Below are 19,362 nucleotides of genomic sequence, written 5' to 3'. Positions count from 1 at the left end.
CAAGATTATAATTGATCTCTAAGATCAGAGTAAACATGATAAACAGATAAATGGCTGCTGGCGGCTTGCAAATAGATTTAGGTATTTGAATACATGTGTGCCCACTTTTATACCATTCCGCTTAGAAGCCGCCAAGTGGCGCGGTAAACTTCAAACACGTTGAAGTTGTAACGCTTCTGAAAACGCTGGTCAGGTGTAAAATGCTCGAATGATAAATGGATACTTGGTCAAAATTAAGTAAATATGAAAACAACAAAGGAACTAGCCAGGTAGGAAAGCTCTGGACTCGACCATATGAAGTTTATAACAATTAATCCACTTGGAATGTTCAAGATTGTGACAATCATGAATGATTGTGACATAAACTATAAACGATGGAAGTAATATTTCCATTACTGTATATTAGCCAAGCCGCTGGATTCTAAGCGCCTAGCCGGGTTTACCCGGCTTAGTTGGTGACGGCCGAATTTTATCAGATCTATACCATATCGATGTTTGAGGGATAGGAAAGCTGTTATTCAAAGGTTGCATTGTTAACATTTTAAATTTCTATGCTTATTCAAAAAAAATAAAACAAGTTAAATGAATTGAACTTACATGAATATTCTTAGAATTCAATGACAACGACATTCTTTTTTACTTTACGTCAAACAGTCTGTTTTTTGTGAACAGGGCACAATCTGACTAAAGCCAGACCTCTATTCATGCTATCGCATAGAGGAGCACAAGCTCTGTTTTTGTTAATGTTTACGTTTCACTGGGTGTGTTCAATTTGTTAAACTTTGCACACATCACTGAGCATGAACTGAAAATCCTTGTGAGTTGCTTTTGCTTTCTCACATTATTATGAATTTTCTGGATTATAGTTTTAATATTTTTCATTAATATAAAACAAAATTTCTACTTTCTTAAATATTATGGATAAAGTTTTCTTTGTGAAAGTGCACGGATGTGTCAATCAAACACATCCGGAATTTGTAGTTTCAATAACTTCCAGATAAAAGAAGTTTCTGAACAAGCTTTTATTAAATTTTCATGTGAAATGCTATAGCAACATATAAGTCATGATATTATACAGAAAATTTTAGAGAAAATATTAACTTCAAATCTGTGTCCAGGCCCCTTTAAGAATGAGAGATCTACATAGATAGACAGCTTTGTTTTCTATATTGATATATTTGATAACTAAATTGTTTTTTTCTAAGGTTTATCAAGGTTGTATTTCTGTATCATTTTACGATATTTCTACACTGTCTTTAATTTATACTTAAAGCAAACATATGATGAACTATATGGATACAATGAATATACCCGGTACAATTATATGAATCAAAATTGTTCATTCTTGACACTTTGCTATAACTATAAATATGCATCACCATGTTTTACTTTAACTTAATAATTAAAGTACCAGTATATTTTTACAAGTCTTTTTAGTTTTATACGTAGCTCTAACCAAAGAATATTTTATAGAGAGCTTGGTTTCCTGAGACAAAGGAAAAATCCTGGTACAAATCTCCACAGTAAGAAAAGATCCAGAGCAAAATGTAAGAAACTCATATTTCAGCAGTTGTTGATTTGGAGTTTTTAAAGTACATTAAATTTAATTAGCAAGATATTTATGTAAACTTTATTTTTGTCAAAAAAAGAATGACCAATATTGTTGTATCTATTTATTCTAAAGCTGAAATACATGTACATGAAATGACAAACTGATGAGATTGTTCTCGTTGCTTTAGACCAGGAGTTTTCATATCTAATAGTCTTGGATTATGAGTCCACATGCTGGGAGCAAAGAAAGTTTCAGACCCAAGAAATTAGTAAGAATATTTTGAATGGACCTTGATATTGGAAAGAATTAGAATTTTGCACCTAGGTAGAGTAGGTGCTCTTCCAGGGATGCTAAAAGAAATTCTTTGCTGAAACACAGATATAATATTATATAAGACCAAGTTAAGTTGTTAAGCAACATGTTCTGTTGTATCTACACTTTAATAGCTTGTCATATGTTGTTATTTTGACATAAAGTAATTTTTGTTTGTAAACTAGAAAAAAAAATAATTTTACCAAAATTTTGTAAAGTTGATGTTTACACTGTGGAACTTTGATTGCTTTCAGTTGAGTTTCCTGCAGTGTTACTAAACACTACAACTGGAGAAGTGGAGAGTGAATTCCATTATTATGTTCTCCCAGAGGAGCAACCAATGTTAAGTGACTTTTGTAAACAGCTGACGGGAATTACTCAGGTATTCACACAGCAATGATGCTACTTTTGATGAAATCACTGCACAACGTACATGTATTAAGCATAACTCACTTTAAAAGTTTTTGCTTTTAGGCTATATTTACCAACAAATTCTATTGTAAAAATAATTTGGTTGTATACCTTACTATTCTACCAATTTATCATTATAACTGATATATGAATTTCCCCAGGAACAAGTAGACAATGGAATCCCTCTCCGTATTTGTTTGAGGAAGTTCTCTCATTGGCTGGACAGACTGCAGAAGGAAAAAGGCCTTATATTTGGTCCTCCATCAGATGACTTGGGGGATGCTGCATACACAACCTTTGTTACATGGTCTGGTATGGAACAAGCTTATCTATGAAATAACAGCATTCCATTATGGAGAGTAAAAAGAATAAGCTTTGTAAAGAAAACATTTCATTGATATAAGGCCATAATGAATGTTCTGAAAATAATTTATTAATTAAGTGGTACTGCACCTTTATGTAGCTGAAGATCTAAAGCTTACTACTCTGAAAGAATTGGGATGGACAACCAAAGAGCTCCAGTTCCATGCATTCAAAAAGTTCATATCTATTGCACACAAAAAGTGCTTACAATTAAAGGATTATATCTCTGTATTTTTAAACTGCCATCTCAAAAAACTTGTGTTCCTAACATATTGATTACTCCTTCTACATCAAAGTATTCTTCACAGTTGTTATTTATAGCTCCCCTGAGTCTGAAATGTAGACCTTCAAAAAAAAATTATATTGCGATTTTAACAAGTCATGACTTTGTCACTTTTTTTTTCTACTGAACACAATTTGTATAAGTTCAAATTTTCTAATTACATTATCTTGCATATTTGCAGATTGGGACCTTGGAACTTGTCTTTTAAATGAATGCAAAAGAAAACAGCTAATAAAACCATCACAGTTAAATAACTGGATTGATTTAAGAGCCACCTACAGGGTAAGATGTGTTCAAATGTCAGGTCATCCTTCTACATGATAAAAATGAATTTATCACAATTATTTGACAGCCCCCCACCCTCACCCCTAGACAGTTTTGTACATTCAGTGTAGAAATCATAGAAGTGTCATATATTTGTTCCATTCAATGAACATCGTGAGAAAAAAGAATTAGTGCAATTTGAAAGAGATCTTTATACAAACAGTGCAATCTTTGAATGAATTCAACTGTTTGCAATAAGTATTGTGTAATGCTCAGTGGATCTTTGGATGAATAGATAGTGAATGTTTATTTTGTGAAATGATGAAATATTTCATATTTGTACTTCAGAAATTCTATAGCAGAAAACCCAATGGATTAAATGGCGCTCTGCAGGACCTGGGGATTGAGTTTGAGGGCAGGGAGCACTCCGGTAAGTTTACTGTATAAAAAGCATACCATTGATACGTTGTTGATCTTAAATAAGAAACTTAAAAGGCATTATGAAGTGTGACTGGATTTATTAAGAAAGAAAATAAAAAACAGTGAAATTATTATCTTCTGACAACCTGAATTATCATTTGTGACATTAATTCAAAACAAAGCTTGAAAGGATTTATTTTATTGTGTAGGTATTGTTGATGCCAGGAACACAGCTACCTTGGCCTACAGGATGATGTGTGATGGTTGTGTCATGAAGATTACAAAGACTCTGACTAGAGGGGTAAAAACCTCAGTTGTCTTCTTAAATAACAATAGATAGCAAACAAAGACTGTGATGCACCGTAACAGACAGATTTTAAGATAATTTTTTCGTAATAGCTTTTTTAGGTCACCTGTTTTTTTTGCTAAATAAATAATGTTCTTGGGTCACTTGAGTCACTCAGGCAGGCTAGGCCAATTTCAACGAAACTTGCCACAAACATATTCATTAGTGATGAGAATTCAGGTTTATAGAAATGAAGGGCTATTACCCTCTTTACAAAGGGAGGTAATGAAGAAATTTGTATACCTTGGGTGTGATCATTTACAAAGCTTCTCAAACACTGTTTAACTTAAAAATATAAAAATTGAAAGATTTCATGTATATGTCTATTCAAGATTTAGATTTGTTCAAACCATGGTCTCAGGAAACAGGATGTCACAACAGAAAGGGACCAATTTTTTTTTTTTACATACATGTATTAAAAAGTAAAATAGTAAAAATCATCTCTCAAAAATAGAAAAGAAAATCTGAAAGGAGTTCTTTACTTAAGTATATTAGCGTGATCCCTTTTTACATCCTTATTTTACTGGTTAAATATCAGCAGACAGTGTATGTCTTTTTAACCTTTATGCTATGCATGTATATGTTGTCAATAAAGATGTGTTTCAAATAAAGTTCCTCTTGTTTTTATTAGAGTAAATCCACGAGTCCGATCACAGTTGAGAATCTGTTGAACTCGAAGAAACCATTAAGTCCAACCAGGAGCCCATTACCAAAGCGTAGGAGAATGTCTGACATGGGTAAAGAAGAGGAAGTTATGATGGCCACACCAGACAAAAACTCCCACAGCTTCTTAAAGCCAGTGCTTAGAAGATCACCCAGACATTTAAAGAAAACCCCGACTCATGTTACCTCCCCTGTCAGAAAATCTCCAAGGCTATTGAAAAGGAGCAGAGAATCCATGTCTGCTGATTCAAAGGTGAAAAATGCCACACAGAGAGAAACTCCAACCAGGCATATTGTCTCCAAAGGATTTTCAATGAAGCAGATTTACATGGATGGTAACTGCAGATCTGTTGAGTCGTTCAGTGTGCAAATGAAAGCCGGCAGTGGCTTATCTAATAGAAATGGCAATATGAGTAAAGCAAGTGAACCAAATAAAAATTCTATTAAAGACTCAAACAAAAGTAACACAGATAAAAGTGGAAAAATTTGTGTCAATTCCCAAGTTTCAAGTGTAGAACATGGTGGACAATTTAAGGTTCCTAGTCCAAGTTTTCAGTTTTCACTATGTCAAAAATCTGCTTTAAATGTTACCAATTCTACTATAAACTCAAGCAATTCAATTCTTAAGACCCCGGACACCAGTATGTCATCAACAATGAAAGCAACACCACCCCTGTGTAAATGTGGACGTCGGTCAAAGAGGAGAATGGTGCAATCCCCAGGACCAAACCTTGGTCGATTTTTCTTTTCTTGTGCGGGGGTGAAGACAACAGACAGAAATGGGTGTGGCTTCTTTCAGTGGGAGCCCTCCGTCCAGAGTTCAGGGTCCACAAGCAGACGACAGAGTTTTGTTTCCAGGTACAATCTCTCTGGTCTCTCTAAACCATTCACTCCTGTGTTTCAACAAGCTGATAAATTCAACAGTTCTGCTCAACAAAGAAGAAGTTTAGGAGTTAGACCCAGTGTAATTAAGGGTTGTATCAGGTGATATAGGTCTATTCATTTCGTTTTCTGTAAACAGAATTTAATCAATGAAAACAATTTTCTTTATTTTAATGAATTGAATTCATAAGAATATTTTTTTTATGTTCCTTTGTGTGAATTTTATGTATAAATGTGTACATGTATTTCACGGAGTGTATTTTGAATAAAATGTCACATTTTAAAGCAAGCAATGCTGAAAACTATGCTGGATATTATACAACTGATTTCCAGTTCTTTACAGATAGTATGTTTCACAAATATTTCTCTGAATTTTGAGTGAGAGTAAAGGCTGATCCAGGGCCAGCGCGCCTGGCGCATGCCCCCCCCCCCCCCCCCCCCATTTGAATTTTTTGTATTTAGAACTCATATGTCCATTATCCTAAAATCAAGAAAAACACATCTCTTATTTGTAAGAATTCGTCAGCTTTCGGGGGCTTCGCCCCCGGACCCCCACCAGGGCTTTGCCCTAGACCCACGGGGGGCTTCAATGCAGACCCCCCGTTTTCTACTGCACCCCTCCATTATGAAATTCCTGGATCCGCCACTGGAGAGTCTTCCATATATCAAGTATGAGGAGGTTTTAGAAGACAATCCACCTGGCTACTTGGGAGCTCTTCCAGCAAGGAAGTTGTCTTCGAGACCAGAATTTTTTTTTCACAGACATCAAATGCTCATTAGATTTTTAAAAAAAAAAAAATGAACAAAACGAATTTTTTTTAAATATATAATTTTGTGATGGATCCAAGGTCAAACTTTACAGAAAGTTGCATAAAACTTTTACATGAAGTTTTTGAAATTCATATATCCTATTGTTAGAATTTACCACATGAACACTTCTGCGGTTTCATCTAACCCAAACGAGGAAATTTGTAAAATAAGGGCCAAGGCTTTTCCTCTACCAATTGATGATGATAAAGTGATGAAATTGATGAACTAAAGCAGAGATTTACAAGTGAGGACAAGTATGAAAAAATATGTTACTCGTAAAATGACAGGAATTATGATTTGCAGGCGGAAAACTTCCTTCCTTGGACATGCACTTGTGGTGGTCTAAAATATTTCAGTATCATTAAAGACATCCCTCTAACAAACGTACCCCTACAGGGTTCGACACTAACTTTTTAAGGCTTTAGTCCAGCCGGACTAGTGCTTCATTACGTTTACTAGTCCGCACGCGATTTTATTAGTCCGTCAAAAAAAAAAAAAAAAAAAAAAAAAAAAAAGAAAGAAAGAAAGAAACATCAATGTTTTTAACATTAATTTAACGTGACAATTAATATACGTATTATTTTTTGAAATAAACAAAGTATTTACGTGAAATATATTCCACAGATTCATTGAAATCTCGCAATCAGCAAGTATGCGATCGTATTCCCGATCTCGTTTTTTTTTTTTTTATGTCTTTCCATTACATCCAAAACGTCCAACATCTTTCTTAAAAGTGTCATACTAAATCATGATCGCTAAAACCTTATACTTCATATCGATCAGTCGAAAAATTAAGCGCTGCATTGCGTAACTACCCGCCAAAAGCTAGAAATCTAAAAATACACGCGGGGTTTTCCAGTAAAAGTTGTCGAGAATCGGACATCGGTAATTTATTCATATTGTTTTTCAGAAATTTTTATTGGTCCGTTCGGACTAATTAGCCACATATTTTATTAGTCCGAATGAAAATGTATTAGTCTGAGACTAACGGACTAAGGTTAGTGTCGAACCCTGCCCCTAATTGCATACATAATTGCTGGAAAAACCTGCATATAAAAAAATGTCCAAACAATCCAAGATGCAAAAAAGGCATAAGCCACGTGATCTTGAATGTGAGCACTTTATAGAGCCTAAGCACTGCTAAATAAATGTCTTATTTTATTCTCTGGAGAGGCAAACTTCTTATCCAAAGGTCAACCTTTTGAGCAAATGTGCTTTTCTTGAATGTTAAAGAAAGGTATTCCTGACGAAAAAAAAGTAAATTTCTTTACATAATTTTGAAATTTACCTTGGGTCCTGAATAGGGAAATTGCCCCTCCCCCGTTCAACAGAAAGTAAGTTTAAATGAAATTTTATTAGCTATCTACTTGTAATAGTTATCCAATACTATTTTTCCTAACGGCAAATTCTAGAATTTTCCCTTGGGGGAGGGGAGAGGGGTTACAATAAAATTAATAGTAAATACGATCACACCCACAAATATCGTCGCAAGCCACTGGTTTTGTGTCCATTCTATTTCCACATTTTGTGGAAAAAAATGAACACAAAACTTTGGGGTACAAAAGAAGTATCGGAGTCAGAATTTTTTATAAGCCGGTGTGGACCTCCCACCCCCTCCACAAACATAAGTCCTAACTTAACCACAATGGCTTCGAATTTAGAGTATATTGAAGAACTAAATCTTCGAAAGATTGACACAGTGAGCTCGTCAAAATTCCCTTTTTCCATAAACACATGATGTATGACGTTATGATTAGATAATATGGTAATTTCCATGCAGTTGCACGTCTTTGCTCCTTTGTTTCGAAATTAAAGCTAACTTGGAGCATGGTGACGGGTGGCGTTGATCCACGTACATCCTTGACTGTTTTTTTCCTACTTGCAGAGATATCCAACAAACAACAGGAAATGTTGAAGCTGATGTTTTCATTTTCCTGTTGTCTAGATAGTGAAGCAAAAGCAAATTAAAGCCTTTTTAATACTTGTTTTTATGTACAGCATATACATTGTAAATGTATAGCTTCATGGAAAATTTTTTTAGTAAATATTTAAACAATTGGTCGGCATTTTACAATTGAGTGTCTTGAAGAGAGTTAACATGAATTACTCTTGAAGATGGACATGGATGTCGAAGCTAGAGGTGATTATGTTAAGTGATCTAAAATATGAAGCTAAAGACCATTCCTAAACCCCCATGGTCATAAAAAATACAAGTACCCAAAGTGGATGAGAATATTTCTGATTTTACAGATCTTAGTAGAGACGTTATTAACATGGAAAATCTTCTGATCTTCATTGGTACATGTTTTGGTCAGTTTATTTAATGTATAGTTAAGTTTGGAGATTGGAATTTCTTAACATCGAAATCTGTGACCATTTGCATTTAAGTATTTTTCTTATGTTTGCAGAGTATTCCGATAATGGAAACACAAGAATGTCCATTTATGGAGATAGGGTTTCCATTCCCTTCAGCTGCATTGAACAATGATTAAACAGCATATCTTGTATTTTTTCATCAGCGAACCCTTTTTAACCTACAAGCCGAAAGCCTTTGAAGAAAGAAATGCTTAAAGAGAAGCAGGATCAGGCATTAAGAAAGGACGCTGAATCCGGATACAGCGCGTCATCTCTTATCACTGCCCCGCCTGATGGAATTCCCTCATTATTTGACCCTTCTATTTCGCTGCCCCCGGCCCCAGACGGTGGCTATGGCTGGGTGATTGTTATTAGTTCTTTCTTTGTAATGCTTATTAGCGAAGGATTTTCCCTATCATTTGGTGTACTCTTTACAGAGTTGTCAGATGTTTTCAAGCAGAGTAAAAGTGTAACATCTATAATTGCATCCCTATTCTATGGAATCCCCATGATTTGTGGACCTATAGCCAGTGCCATTGTAACTAAATTAGGATGCAGAAAAGCGCAGATTCTTGGAGGATTGATCACAAGTGTTGGAGTCTTGGCTAGTGCCTTTGTGGATTCCATTGGCCTTATCTGTTTTACCCTTGGTTTTGTCGCAGGATTCGGGCTCTCTATTGGGTATATTACGTCTGCAGTCCTTGTGGCGTACTATTTTGAAAAGAAGCGATCTCTGGCGTCCGGGTTGTCTGTTTGTGGATCTGGTATCGGTACCTTTGTGTTTGCTCCACTTTTGGAATTCCTCATTGAAGAGTATGGATGGAGAGGTACCTTTGTTATTCTCAGTGCCATCACATTGAATTTAGTCGTTTGTGGAGCACTGATGAGACCTTTGGAATTTACTCCTTTGGAAGAATGGAAAAGAAATTTAGAAAAATTTGAAAATATGGCGAAAACAATATCGGAATCTAAACTGCACAATCGAAATTGCCTCGCTAACAGTTCGGATATGCTGAACTTAGATTATCACAATGATAACAAATGCTTAGCTGAGAAAAGACAGCGTTGTCATTCAATGGTTCAATTGCCTACTTTTACAAATAAATCCAAGAATATTCCACTTGACATGTTATGTGTTGTACGAAGAAATGGTAAGAATTCGCAGCACATCTTGAAGAAATATTTTCAAAGCATGGATACAATCAACGTTCACACCACAGGAAATACCTGTGCACCTAATAAAGACAGACTTCCGGGCCAGGAAATGATAAATGTAGTTGCAAACGATGATCAAAATGCCTGTCACGAGAAAGACAGACTTGTAAAAGATGACATAGTAAGAAAGAGAAGCAAGAAAAAATCTCTTGTACGGAGGAAGACCCTAAATCGACGAACAATTATACAGTATTATCCTCTGTTCAGAAAAGACTTATTTTACAGAAGAAGTCTTAAAAGATTTACAGTCACTCCAAAGAACCGACCAAAGAGCTGTCCAGCAATACACCCAGAGGTGTTAGATGAAAGCGATGATGAAGACGATGACAATGATTCTTCTATACCAAGACTCCTGAGATTATCCAAACACATCAAGAAAATGTTCAAGTTGATGTTTGATTTCAAAATCATGAAAAACCCATTCTTTCTTATGTTTCTGATTTCCAACTTCATATCGTACTTCTGGTACGATGTACCATATGTATTTCTGAATGATATTGCTATAGAAGGGGGGATAGAAGATCCGGCCTTCATTATTTCAATCCTTGGAATTGTGAATACCTTTGGACAGATTGTATATGGATTTATAGGTGACAGAAACATAGACCTGACCTTGCTCTATGGAGTGTCGATCATGCTCTCAGGATTGTGTGTAATGATTGTTCCGTGGTTCCTGTCTTTTGTACCACTTTGCATTATTGCGAGCCTGTTTGGGTTCTTTGTTAGCGCCAGCTATGCACTGGATACCGTGATTCTGGTGGAAATTGTTGGGATTGATAAGCTGACCAATTCCTATGGAATAACCATGATGATGCAGGGATTAGCCAATATCATAGGACCTCCTGTAGCTGGTAATTGTTCCTCTTATTTTTGTTTTCATCTCTATTAAGTTAAAGAGATTTATAAAAAGAATTTGCTGTTTTAATGGTCTTTTTTTTATTAAAAAACAAACAAACAAACAAACAAATACCCAGTACATGTAGGCCCTTATGACGCAGTTATGATGAAGTGCTTAAAACATTTTTCAGTTAAGAAATATCATTTAATTGTTTTCCGTGTAATTCATCTCTAGGTATGGCAAAGCAAAATACATCAATTAATTTATTTGCTTATTAAAGAATTGAAAAATACTCTATATATTATCAGTACTTTGTAATAAATTTCATCAAATAAACAAACAGATTTCGAATATACGTTAAATTGTCCTCAGCCGAGAGTCTGCTTAATTAGAAGTTAATTAGAAGTTGTTCCCTTAAAAATGACAATTATTATATGCTTTTTTCTTCGAAGAACTAGTATGTAGAAATATTTTCGTGTTCACAGGTTTACTTTATGACCTGTCGGGTTCCTATGACCACACCTTCCTGGTCGGGGGAAGCTTTTTCTCCTTTTCCGGTCTACTACTGATCTTATTACCAGTTGGAAAACGCTTAAAATCATTCATTTACAGAAAAAGATCTCTCAGCAAAAGAACTCCAAAACGGCGAGAAATCTTGGTGAAAGCTTACAGGATGTCACAACAGAAAGGGACCAATTTTTTTTTTTTACATACATGTATTAAAAAGTAAAATAGTAAAAATCATCTCTCAAAAATAGAAAAGAAAATCTGAAAGGAGTTCTTTACTTAAGTATATTAGCGTGATCCCTTTTTACATCCTTATTTTACTGGTTAAATATCAGCAGACAGTGTATGTCTTTTTAACCTTTATGCTATGCATGTATATGTTGTCAATAAAGATGTGTTTCAAATAAAGTTCCTCTTGTTTTTATTAGAGTAAATCCACGAGTCCGATCACAGTTGAGAATCTGTTGAACTCGAAGAAACCATTAAGTCCAACCAGGAGCCCATTACCAAAGCGTAGGAGAATGTCTGACATGGGTAAAGAAGAGGAAGTTATGATGGCCACACCAGACAAAAACTCCCACAGCTTCTTAAAGCCAGTGCTTAGAAGATCACCCAGACATTTAAAGAAAACCCCGACTCATGTTACCTCCCCTGTCAGAAAATCTCCAAGGCTATTGAAAAGGAGCAGAGAATCCATGTCTGCTGATTCAAAGGTGAAAAATGCCACACAGAGAGAAACTCCAACCAGGCATATTGTCTCCAAAGGATTTTCAATGAAGCAGATTTACATGGATGGTAACTGCAGATCTGTTGAGTCGTTCAGTGTGCAAATGAAAGCCGGCAGTGGCTTATCTAATAGAAATGGCAATATGAGTAAAGCAAGTGAACCAAATAAAAATTCTATTAAAGACTCAAACAAAAGTAACACAGATAAAAGTGGAAAAATTTGTGTCAATTCCCAAGTTTCAAGTGTAGAACATGGTGGACAATTTAAGGTTCCTAGTCCAAGTTTTCAGTTTTCACTATGTCAAAAATCTGCTTTAAATGTTACCAATTCTACTATAAACTCAAGCAATTCAATTCTTAAGACCCCGGACACCAGTATGTCATCAACAATGAAAGCAACACCACCCCTGTGTAAATGTGGACGTCGGTCAAAGAGGAGAATGGTGCAATCCCCAGGACCAAACCTTGGTCGATTTTTCTTTTCTTGTGCGGGGGTGAAGACAACAGACAGAAATGGGTGTGGCTTCTTTCAGTGGGAGCCCTCCGTCCAGAGTTCAGGGTCCACAAGCAGACGACAGAGTTTTGTTTCCAGGTACAATCTCTCTGGTCTCTCTAAACCATTCACTCCTGTGTTTCAACAAGCTGATAAATTCAACAGTTCTGCTCAACAAAGAAGAAGTTTAGGAGTTAGACCCAGTGTAATTAAGGGTTGTATCAGGTGATATAGGTCTATTCATTTCGTTTTCTGTAAACAGAATTTAATCAATGAAAACAATTTTCTTTATTTTAATGAATTGAATTCATAAGAATATTTTTTTTATGTTCCTTTGTGTGAATTTTATGTATAAATGTGTACATGTATTTCACGGAGTGTATTTTGAATAAAATGTCACATTTTAAAGCAAGCAATGCTGAAAACTATGCTGGATATTATACAACTGATTTCCAGTTCTTTACAGATAGTATGTTTCACAAATATTTCTCTGAATTTTGAGTGAGAGTAAAGGCTGATCCAGGGCCAGCGCGCCTGGCGCATGCCCCCCCCCCCCCATTTGAATTTTTTGTATTTAGAACTCATATGTCCATTATCCTAAAATCAAGAAAAACACATCTCTTATTTGTAAGAATTCGTCAGCTTTCGGGGGCTTCGCCCCCGGACCCCCACCAGGGCTTTGCCCTAGACCCACGGGGGGCTTCAATGCAGACCCCCCGTTTTCTACTGCACCCCTCCATTATGAAATTCCTGGATCCGCCACTGGAGAGTCTTCCATATATCAAGTATGAGGAGGTTTTAGAAGACAATCCACCTGGCTACTTGGGAGCTCTTCCAGCAAGGAAGTTGTCTTCGAGACCAGAATTTTTTTTTCACAGACATCAAATGCTCATTAGATTTTTAAAAAAAAAAAAATGAACAAAACGAATTTTTTTTAAATATATAATTTTGTGATGGATCCAAGGTCAAACTTTACAGAAAGTTGCATAAAACTTTTACATGAAGTTTTTGAAATTCATATATCCTATTGTTAGAATTTACCACATGAACACTTCTGCGGTTTCATCTAACCCAAACGAGGAAATTTGTAAAATAAGGGCCAAGGCTTTTCCTCTACCAATTGATGATGATAAAGTGATGAAATTGATGAACTAAAGCAGAGATTTACAAGTGAGGACAAGTATGAAAAAATATGTTACTCGTAAAATGACAGGAATTATGATTTGCAGGCGGAAAACTTCCTTCCTTGGACATGCACTTGTGGTGGTCTAAAATATTTCAGTATCATTAAAGACATCCCTCTAACAAACGTACCCCTACAGGGTTCGACACTAACTTTTTAAGGCTTTAGTCCAGCCGGACTAGTGCTTCATTACGTTTACTAGTCCGCACGCGATTTTATTAGTCCGTCAAAAAAAAAAAAAAAAAAAAAAAAAAAAAAGAAAGAAAGAAAGAAACATCAATGTTTTTAACATTAATTTAACGTGACAATTAATATACGTATTATTTTTTGAAATAAACAAAGTATTTACGTGAAATATATTCCACAGATTCATTGAAATCTCGCAATCAGCAAGTATGCGATCGTATTCCCGATCTCGTTTTTTTTTTTTTTATGTCTTTCCATTACATCCAAAACGTCCAACATCTTTCTTAAAAGTGTCATACTAAATCATGATCGCTAAAACCTTATACTTCATATCGATCAGTCGAAAAATTAAGCGCTGCATTGCGTAACTACCCGCCAAAAGCTAGAAATCTAAAAATACACGCGGGGTTTTCCAGTAAAAGTTGTCGAGAATCGGACATCGGTAATTTATTCATATTGTTTTTCAGAAATTTTTATTGGTCCGTTCGGACTAATTAGCCACATATTTTATTAGTCCGAATGAAAATGTATTAGTCTGAGACTAACGGACTAAGGTTAGTGTCGAACCCTGCCCCTAATTGCATACATAATTGCTGGAAAAACCTGCATATAAAAAAATGTCCAAACAATCCAAGATGCAAAAAAGGCATAAGCCACGTGATCTTGAATGTGAGCACTTTATAGAGCCTAAGCACTGCTAAATAAATGTCTTATTTTATTCTCTGGAGAGGCAAACTTCTTATCCAAAGGTCAACCTTTTGAGCAAATGTGCTTTTCTTGAATGTTAAAGAAAGGTATTCCTGACGAAAAAAAAGTAAATTTCTTTACATAATTTTGAAATTTACCTTGGGTCCTGAATAGGGAAATTGCCCCTCCCCCGTTCAACAGAAAGTAAGTTTAAATGAAATTTTATTAGCTATCTACTTGTAATAGTTATCCAATACTATTTTTCCTAACGGCAAATTCTAGAATTTTCCCTTGGGGGAGGGGAGAGGGGTTACAATAAAATTAATAGTAAATACGATCACACCCACAAATATCGTCGCAAGCCACTGGTTTTGTGTCCATTCTATTTCCACATTTTGTGGAAAAAAATGAACACAAAACTTTGGGGTACAAAAGAAGTATCGGAGTCAGAATTTTTTATAAGCCGGTGTGGACCTCCCACCCCCTCCACAAACATAAGTCCTAACTTAACCACAATGGCTTCGAATTTAGAGTATATTGAAGAACTAAATCTTCGAAAGATTGACACAGTGAGCTCGTCAAAATTCCCTTTTTCCATAAACACATGATGTATGACGTTATGATTAGATAATATGGTAATTTCCATGCAGTTGCACGTCTTTGCTCCTTTGTTTCGAAATTAAAGCTAACTTGGAGCATGGTGACGGGTGGCGTTGATCCACGTACATCCTTGACTGTTTTTTTCCTACTTGCAGAGATATCCAACAAACAACAGGAAATGTTGAAGCTGATGTTTTCATTTTCCTGTTGTCTAGATAGTGAAGCAAAAGCAAATTAAAGCCTTTTTAATACTTGTTTTTATGTACAGCATATACATTGTAAATGTATAGCTTCATGGAAAATTTTTTTAGTAAATATTTAAACAATTGGTCGGCATTTTACAATTGAGTGTCTTGAAGAGAGTTAACATGAATTACTCTTGAAGATGGACATGGATGTCGAAGCTAGAGGTGATTATGTTAAGTGATCTAAAATATGAAGCTAAAGACCATTCCTAAACCCCCATGGTCATAAAAAATACAAGTACCCAAAGTGGATGAGAATATTTCTGATTTTACAGATCTTAGTAGAGACGTTATTAACATGGAAAATCTTCTGATCTTCATTGGTACATGTTTTGGTCAGTTTATTTAATGTATAGTTAAGTTTGGAGATTGGAATTTCTTAACATCGAAATCTGTGACCATTTGCATTTAAGTATTTTTCTTATGTTTGCAGAGTATTCCGATAATGGAAACACAAGAATGTCCATTTATGGAGATAGGGTTTCCATTCCCTTCAGCTGCATTGAACAATGATTAAACAGCATATCTTGTATTTTTTCATCAGCGAACCCTTTTTAACCTACAAGCCGAAAGCCTTTGAAGAAAGAAATGCTTAAAGAGAAGCAGGATCAGGCATTAAGAAAGGACGCTGAATCCGGATACAGCGCGTCATCTCTTATCACTGCCCCGCCTGATGGAATTCCCTCATTATTTGACCCTTCTATTTCGCTGCCCCCGGCCCCAGACGGTGGCTATGGCTGGGTGATTGTTATTAGTTCTTTCTTTGTAATGCTTATTAGCGAAGGATTTTCCCTATCATTTGGTGTACTCTTTACAGAGTTGTCAGATGTTTTCAAGCAGAGTAAAAGTGTAACATCTATAATTGCATCCCTATTCTATGGAATCCCCATGATTTGTGGACCTATAGCCAGTGCCATTGTAACTAAATTAGGATGCAGAAAAGCGCAGATTCTTGGAGGATTGATCACAAGTGTTGGAGTCTTGGCTAGTGCCTTTGTGGATTCCATTGGCCTTATCTGTTTTACCCTTGGTTTTGTCGCAGGATTCGGGCTCTCTATTGGGTATATTACGTCTGCAGTCCTTGTGGCGTACTATTTTGAAAAGAAGCGATCTCTGGCGTCCGGGTTGTCTGTTTGTGGATCTGGTATCGGTACCTTTGTGTTTGCTCCACTTTTGGAATTCCTCATTGAAGAGTATGGATGGAGAGGTACCTTTGTTATTCTCAGTGCCATCACATTGAATTTAGTCGTTTGTGGAGCACTGATGAGACCTTTGGAATTTACTCCTTTGGAAGAATGGAAAAGAAATTTAGAAAAATTTGAAAATATGGCGAAAACAATATCGGAATCTAAACTGCACAATCGAAATTGCCTCGCTAACAGTTCGGATATGCTGAACTTAGATTATCACAATGATAACAAATGCTTAGCTGAGAAAAGACAGCGTTGTCATTCAATGGTTCAATTGCCTACTTTTACAAATAAATCCAAGAATATTCCACTTGACATGTTATGTGTTGTACGAAGAAATGGTAAGAATTCGCAGCACATCTTGAAGAAATATTTTCAAAGCATGGATACAATCAACGTTCACACCACAGGAAATACCTGTGCACCTAATAAAGACAGACTTCCGGGCCAGGAAATGATAAATGTAGTTGCAAACGATGATCAAAATGCCTGTCACGAGAAAGACAGACTTGTAAAAGATGACATAGTAAGAAAGAGAAGCAAGAAAAAATCTCTTGTACGGAGGAAGACCCTAAATCGACGAACAATTATACAGTATTATCCTCTGTTCAGAAAAGACTTATTTTACAGAAGAAGTCTTAAAAGATTTACAGTCACTCCAAAGAACCGACCAAAGAGCTGTCCAGCAATACACCCAGAGGTGTTAGATGAAAGCGATGATGAAGACGATGACAATGATTCTTCTATACCAAGACTCCTGAGATTATCCAAACACATCAAGAAAATGTTCAAGTTGATGTTTGATTTCAAAATCATGAAAAACCCATTCTTTCTTATGTTTCTGATTTCCAACTTCATATCGTACTTCTGGTACGATGTACCATATGTATTTCTGAATGATATTGCTATAGAAGGGGGGATAGAAGATCCGGCCTTCATTATTTCAATCCTTGGAATTGTGAATACCTTTGGACAGATTGTATATGGATTTATAGGTGACAGAAACATAGACCTGACCTTGCTCTATGGAGTGTCGATCATGCTCTCAGGATTGTGTGTAATGATTGTTCCGTGGTTCCTGTCTTTTGTACCACTTTGCATTATTGCGAGCCTGTTTGGGTTCTTTGTTAGCGCCAGCTATGCACTGGATACCGTGATTCTGGTGGAAATTGTTGGGATTGATAAGCTGACCAATTCCTATGGACTAACCATGATGATGCAGGGATTAGCCAATATCATAGGACCTCCTGTAGCTGGTAATTGTTCCTCTTATTTTTGTTTTCATCTCTATTAAGTTAAAGAGATTTATAAAAAGAATTTGCTGTTTTAATGGTCTTTTTTTTATTAAAAAACAAACAAACAAACAAACAAATACCCAGTACATGTAGGCCCTTATGACGCAGTTATGATGAAGTGCTTAAAACATTTTTCAGTTAAGAAATATCATTTAATTGTTTTCCGTGTAATTCATCTCTAGGTATGGCAAAGCAAAATACATCAATTAATTTATTTGCTTATTAAAGAATTGAAAAATACTCTATATATTATCAGTACTTTGTAATAAATTTCATCAAATAAACAAACAGATTTCGAATATACGTTAAATTGTCCTCAGCCGAGAGTCTGCTTAATTAGAAGTTAATTAGAAGTTGTTCCCTTAAAAATGACAATTATTATATGCTTTTTTCTTCGAAGAACTAGTATGTAGAAATATTTTCGTGTTCACAGGTTTACTTTATGACCTGTCGGGTTCCTATGACCACACCTTCCTGGTCGGGGGAAGCTTTTTCTCCTTTTCCGGTCTACTACTGATCTTATTACCAGTTGGAAAACGCTTAAAATCATTCATTTACAGAAAAAGATCTCTCAGCAAAAGAACTCCAAAACGGCGAGAAATCTTGGTGAAAGCTTAAAATCTCTCATCCCATCAGCTGCAAACTCCAGAACGGCGAGAAATCCTGGTGGAAGGCGAAAGTCCAAGAATTGACATTGCTTTTACTTTCTGATTAATGTATGGTTTATTTTATGTGACGATGAAATTTATTTTATTTAAAATTACTTCATGCACTAAGCTCATCATTTTTGTTTAACAATAGCGGGGGGGGGGGGGGGGGGGTCTCATATTTAGTTTATTGTTGTCTTTTCTATCGCAGATTTTAGAATAGTCTGCAAAAATAAAGCACGTCAACAATACTGCATAAATTATAATGCTTTCAAGAGTAATACAGAAGTCAAAGATTCTTCAGATTCTTCAGCAAAAGCTGTTAACTTGTCCCTTCTATGACATGGCCGTAGGAAACGGGGGGGAGGGGGGGGGCGGCGTGCCCCCGTAATAATTTTGCGGATATATGGATTACTATGGAAAACATAGCTACTATGTGCTTGTGCCCCCTCAATGAAAACGTCTGATGACCTTTTTTTTTTTTTTTTTTTTTTTTTTGCTTATCAATGAATTTTGGATAGTTGATAGCGCCCCCCCCCCCCGAACTAAAAATGAATGGTTGTTCCCCCCCCCCCCCATTAAAAAAATTGCTTCCTATATATATATATATATATATATATATATATATATATATATCACTGAAAATTTTCACCCCAAGAAAACCATTGTCAAACTGAGGCGCATTATCCATTGTCAAACTGAGGTGCAGCCTCGGTTAGACAATGGTTTTCTTCGGGTGAAAATTTTCAATGTTACCCTCAACAGTACTACATATACTACTAGTATCTATTATACTGAATGTTTTATTCAAACAAAAGTGAAGCGCGTGCGCATAGATTCCGCGCAGTCAATTTTTTTTTTTTTTGAATATTACCCGTCGTCAAGCAAT

General features: G+C 35.8%; 3 protein-coding genes across 3 annotated transcripts; all 3 read left to right on the top strand.

Moving 5' to 3' along the window:
* Positions 1-141: 141 nt before the first annotated feature.
* On the top strand, positions 142-5,732 carry LOC133200120 (ERI1 exoribonuclease 2-like). Its single transcript, XM_061335869.1, has 9 exons — positions 142-269; positions 1,474-1,547; positions 1,740-1,820; positions 2,119-2,246; positions 2,437-2,587; positions 3,103-3,203; positions 3,534-3,615; positions 3,815-3,906; positions 4,583-5,732. The coding sequence occupies exons 1-9, from the start codon at positions 244-246 to the stop codon at positions 5,600-5,602; spliced, it is 1,755 nt and encodes a 584-aa protein (XP_061191853.1). The 5' UTR covers positions 142-243; the 3' UTR covers positions 5,603-5,732.
* A 3,137-nt stretch (positions 5,733-8,869) lies between these two features.
* LOC133200080 (uncharacterized) lies at positions 8,870-12,803 on the top strand. The gene is made up of 3 exons (XM_061335817.1): positions 8,870-10,727; positions 11,200-11,372; positions 11,650-12,803. The coding sequence occupies exons 1-3, from the start codon at positions 8,870-8,872 to the stop codon at positions 12,667-12,669; spliced, it is 3,051 nt and encodes a 1,016-aa protein (XP_061191801.1). The 3' UTR covers positions 12,670-12,803.
* A 3,126-nt stretch (positions 12,804-15,929) lies between these two features.
* On the top strand, positions 15,930-18,444 carry LOC133200079 (monocarboxylate transporter 12-like). The gene is made up of 2 exons (XM_061335816.1): positions 15,930-17,787; positions 18,260-18,444. The coding sequence occupies exons 1-2, from the start codon at positions 15,930-15,932 to the stop codon at positions 18,442-18,444; spliced, it is 2,043 nt and encodes a 680-aa protein (XP_061191800.1).
* Positions 18,445-19,362: the final 918 nt, after the last annotated feature.

Source organism: Saccostrea echinata, unplaced genomic scaffold (genome assembly GCF_033153115.1).
Source record: "Saccostrea echinata isolate AGI-Se365-2 ecotype Australia unplaced genomic scaffold, CSIRO_AGI_Sech_v1 ptg000037l, whole genome shotgun sequence".
Lineage (NCBI taxonomy): Eukaryota > Metazoa > Mollusca > Bivalvia > Ostreida > Ostreidae > Saccostrea > Saccostrea echinata.
The sequence above is the reverse complement of the archived record's forward strand: the minus strand, read 5'-3'. Positions and strand labels throughout refer to the sequence as shown.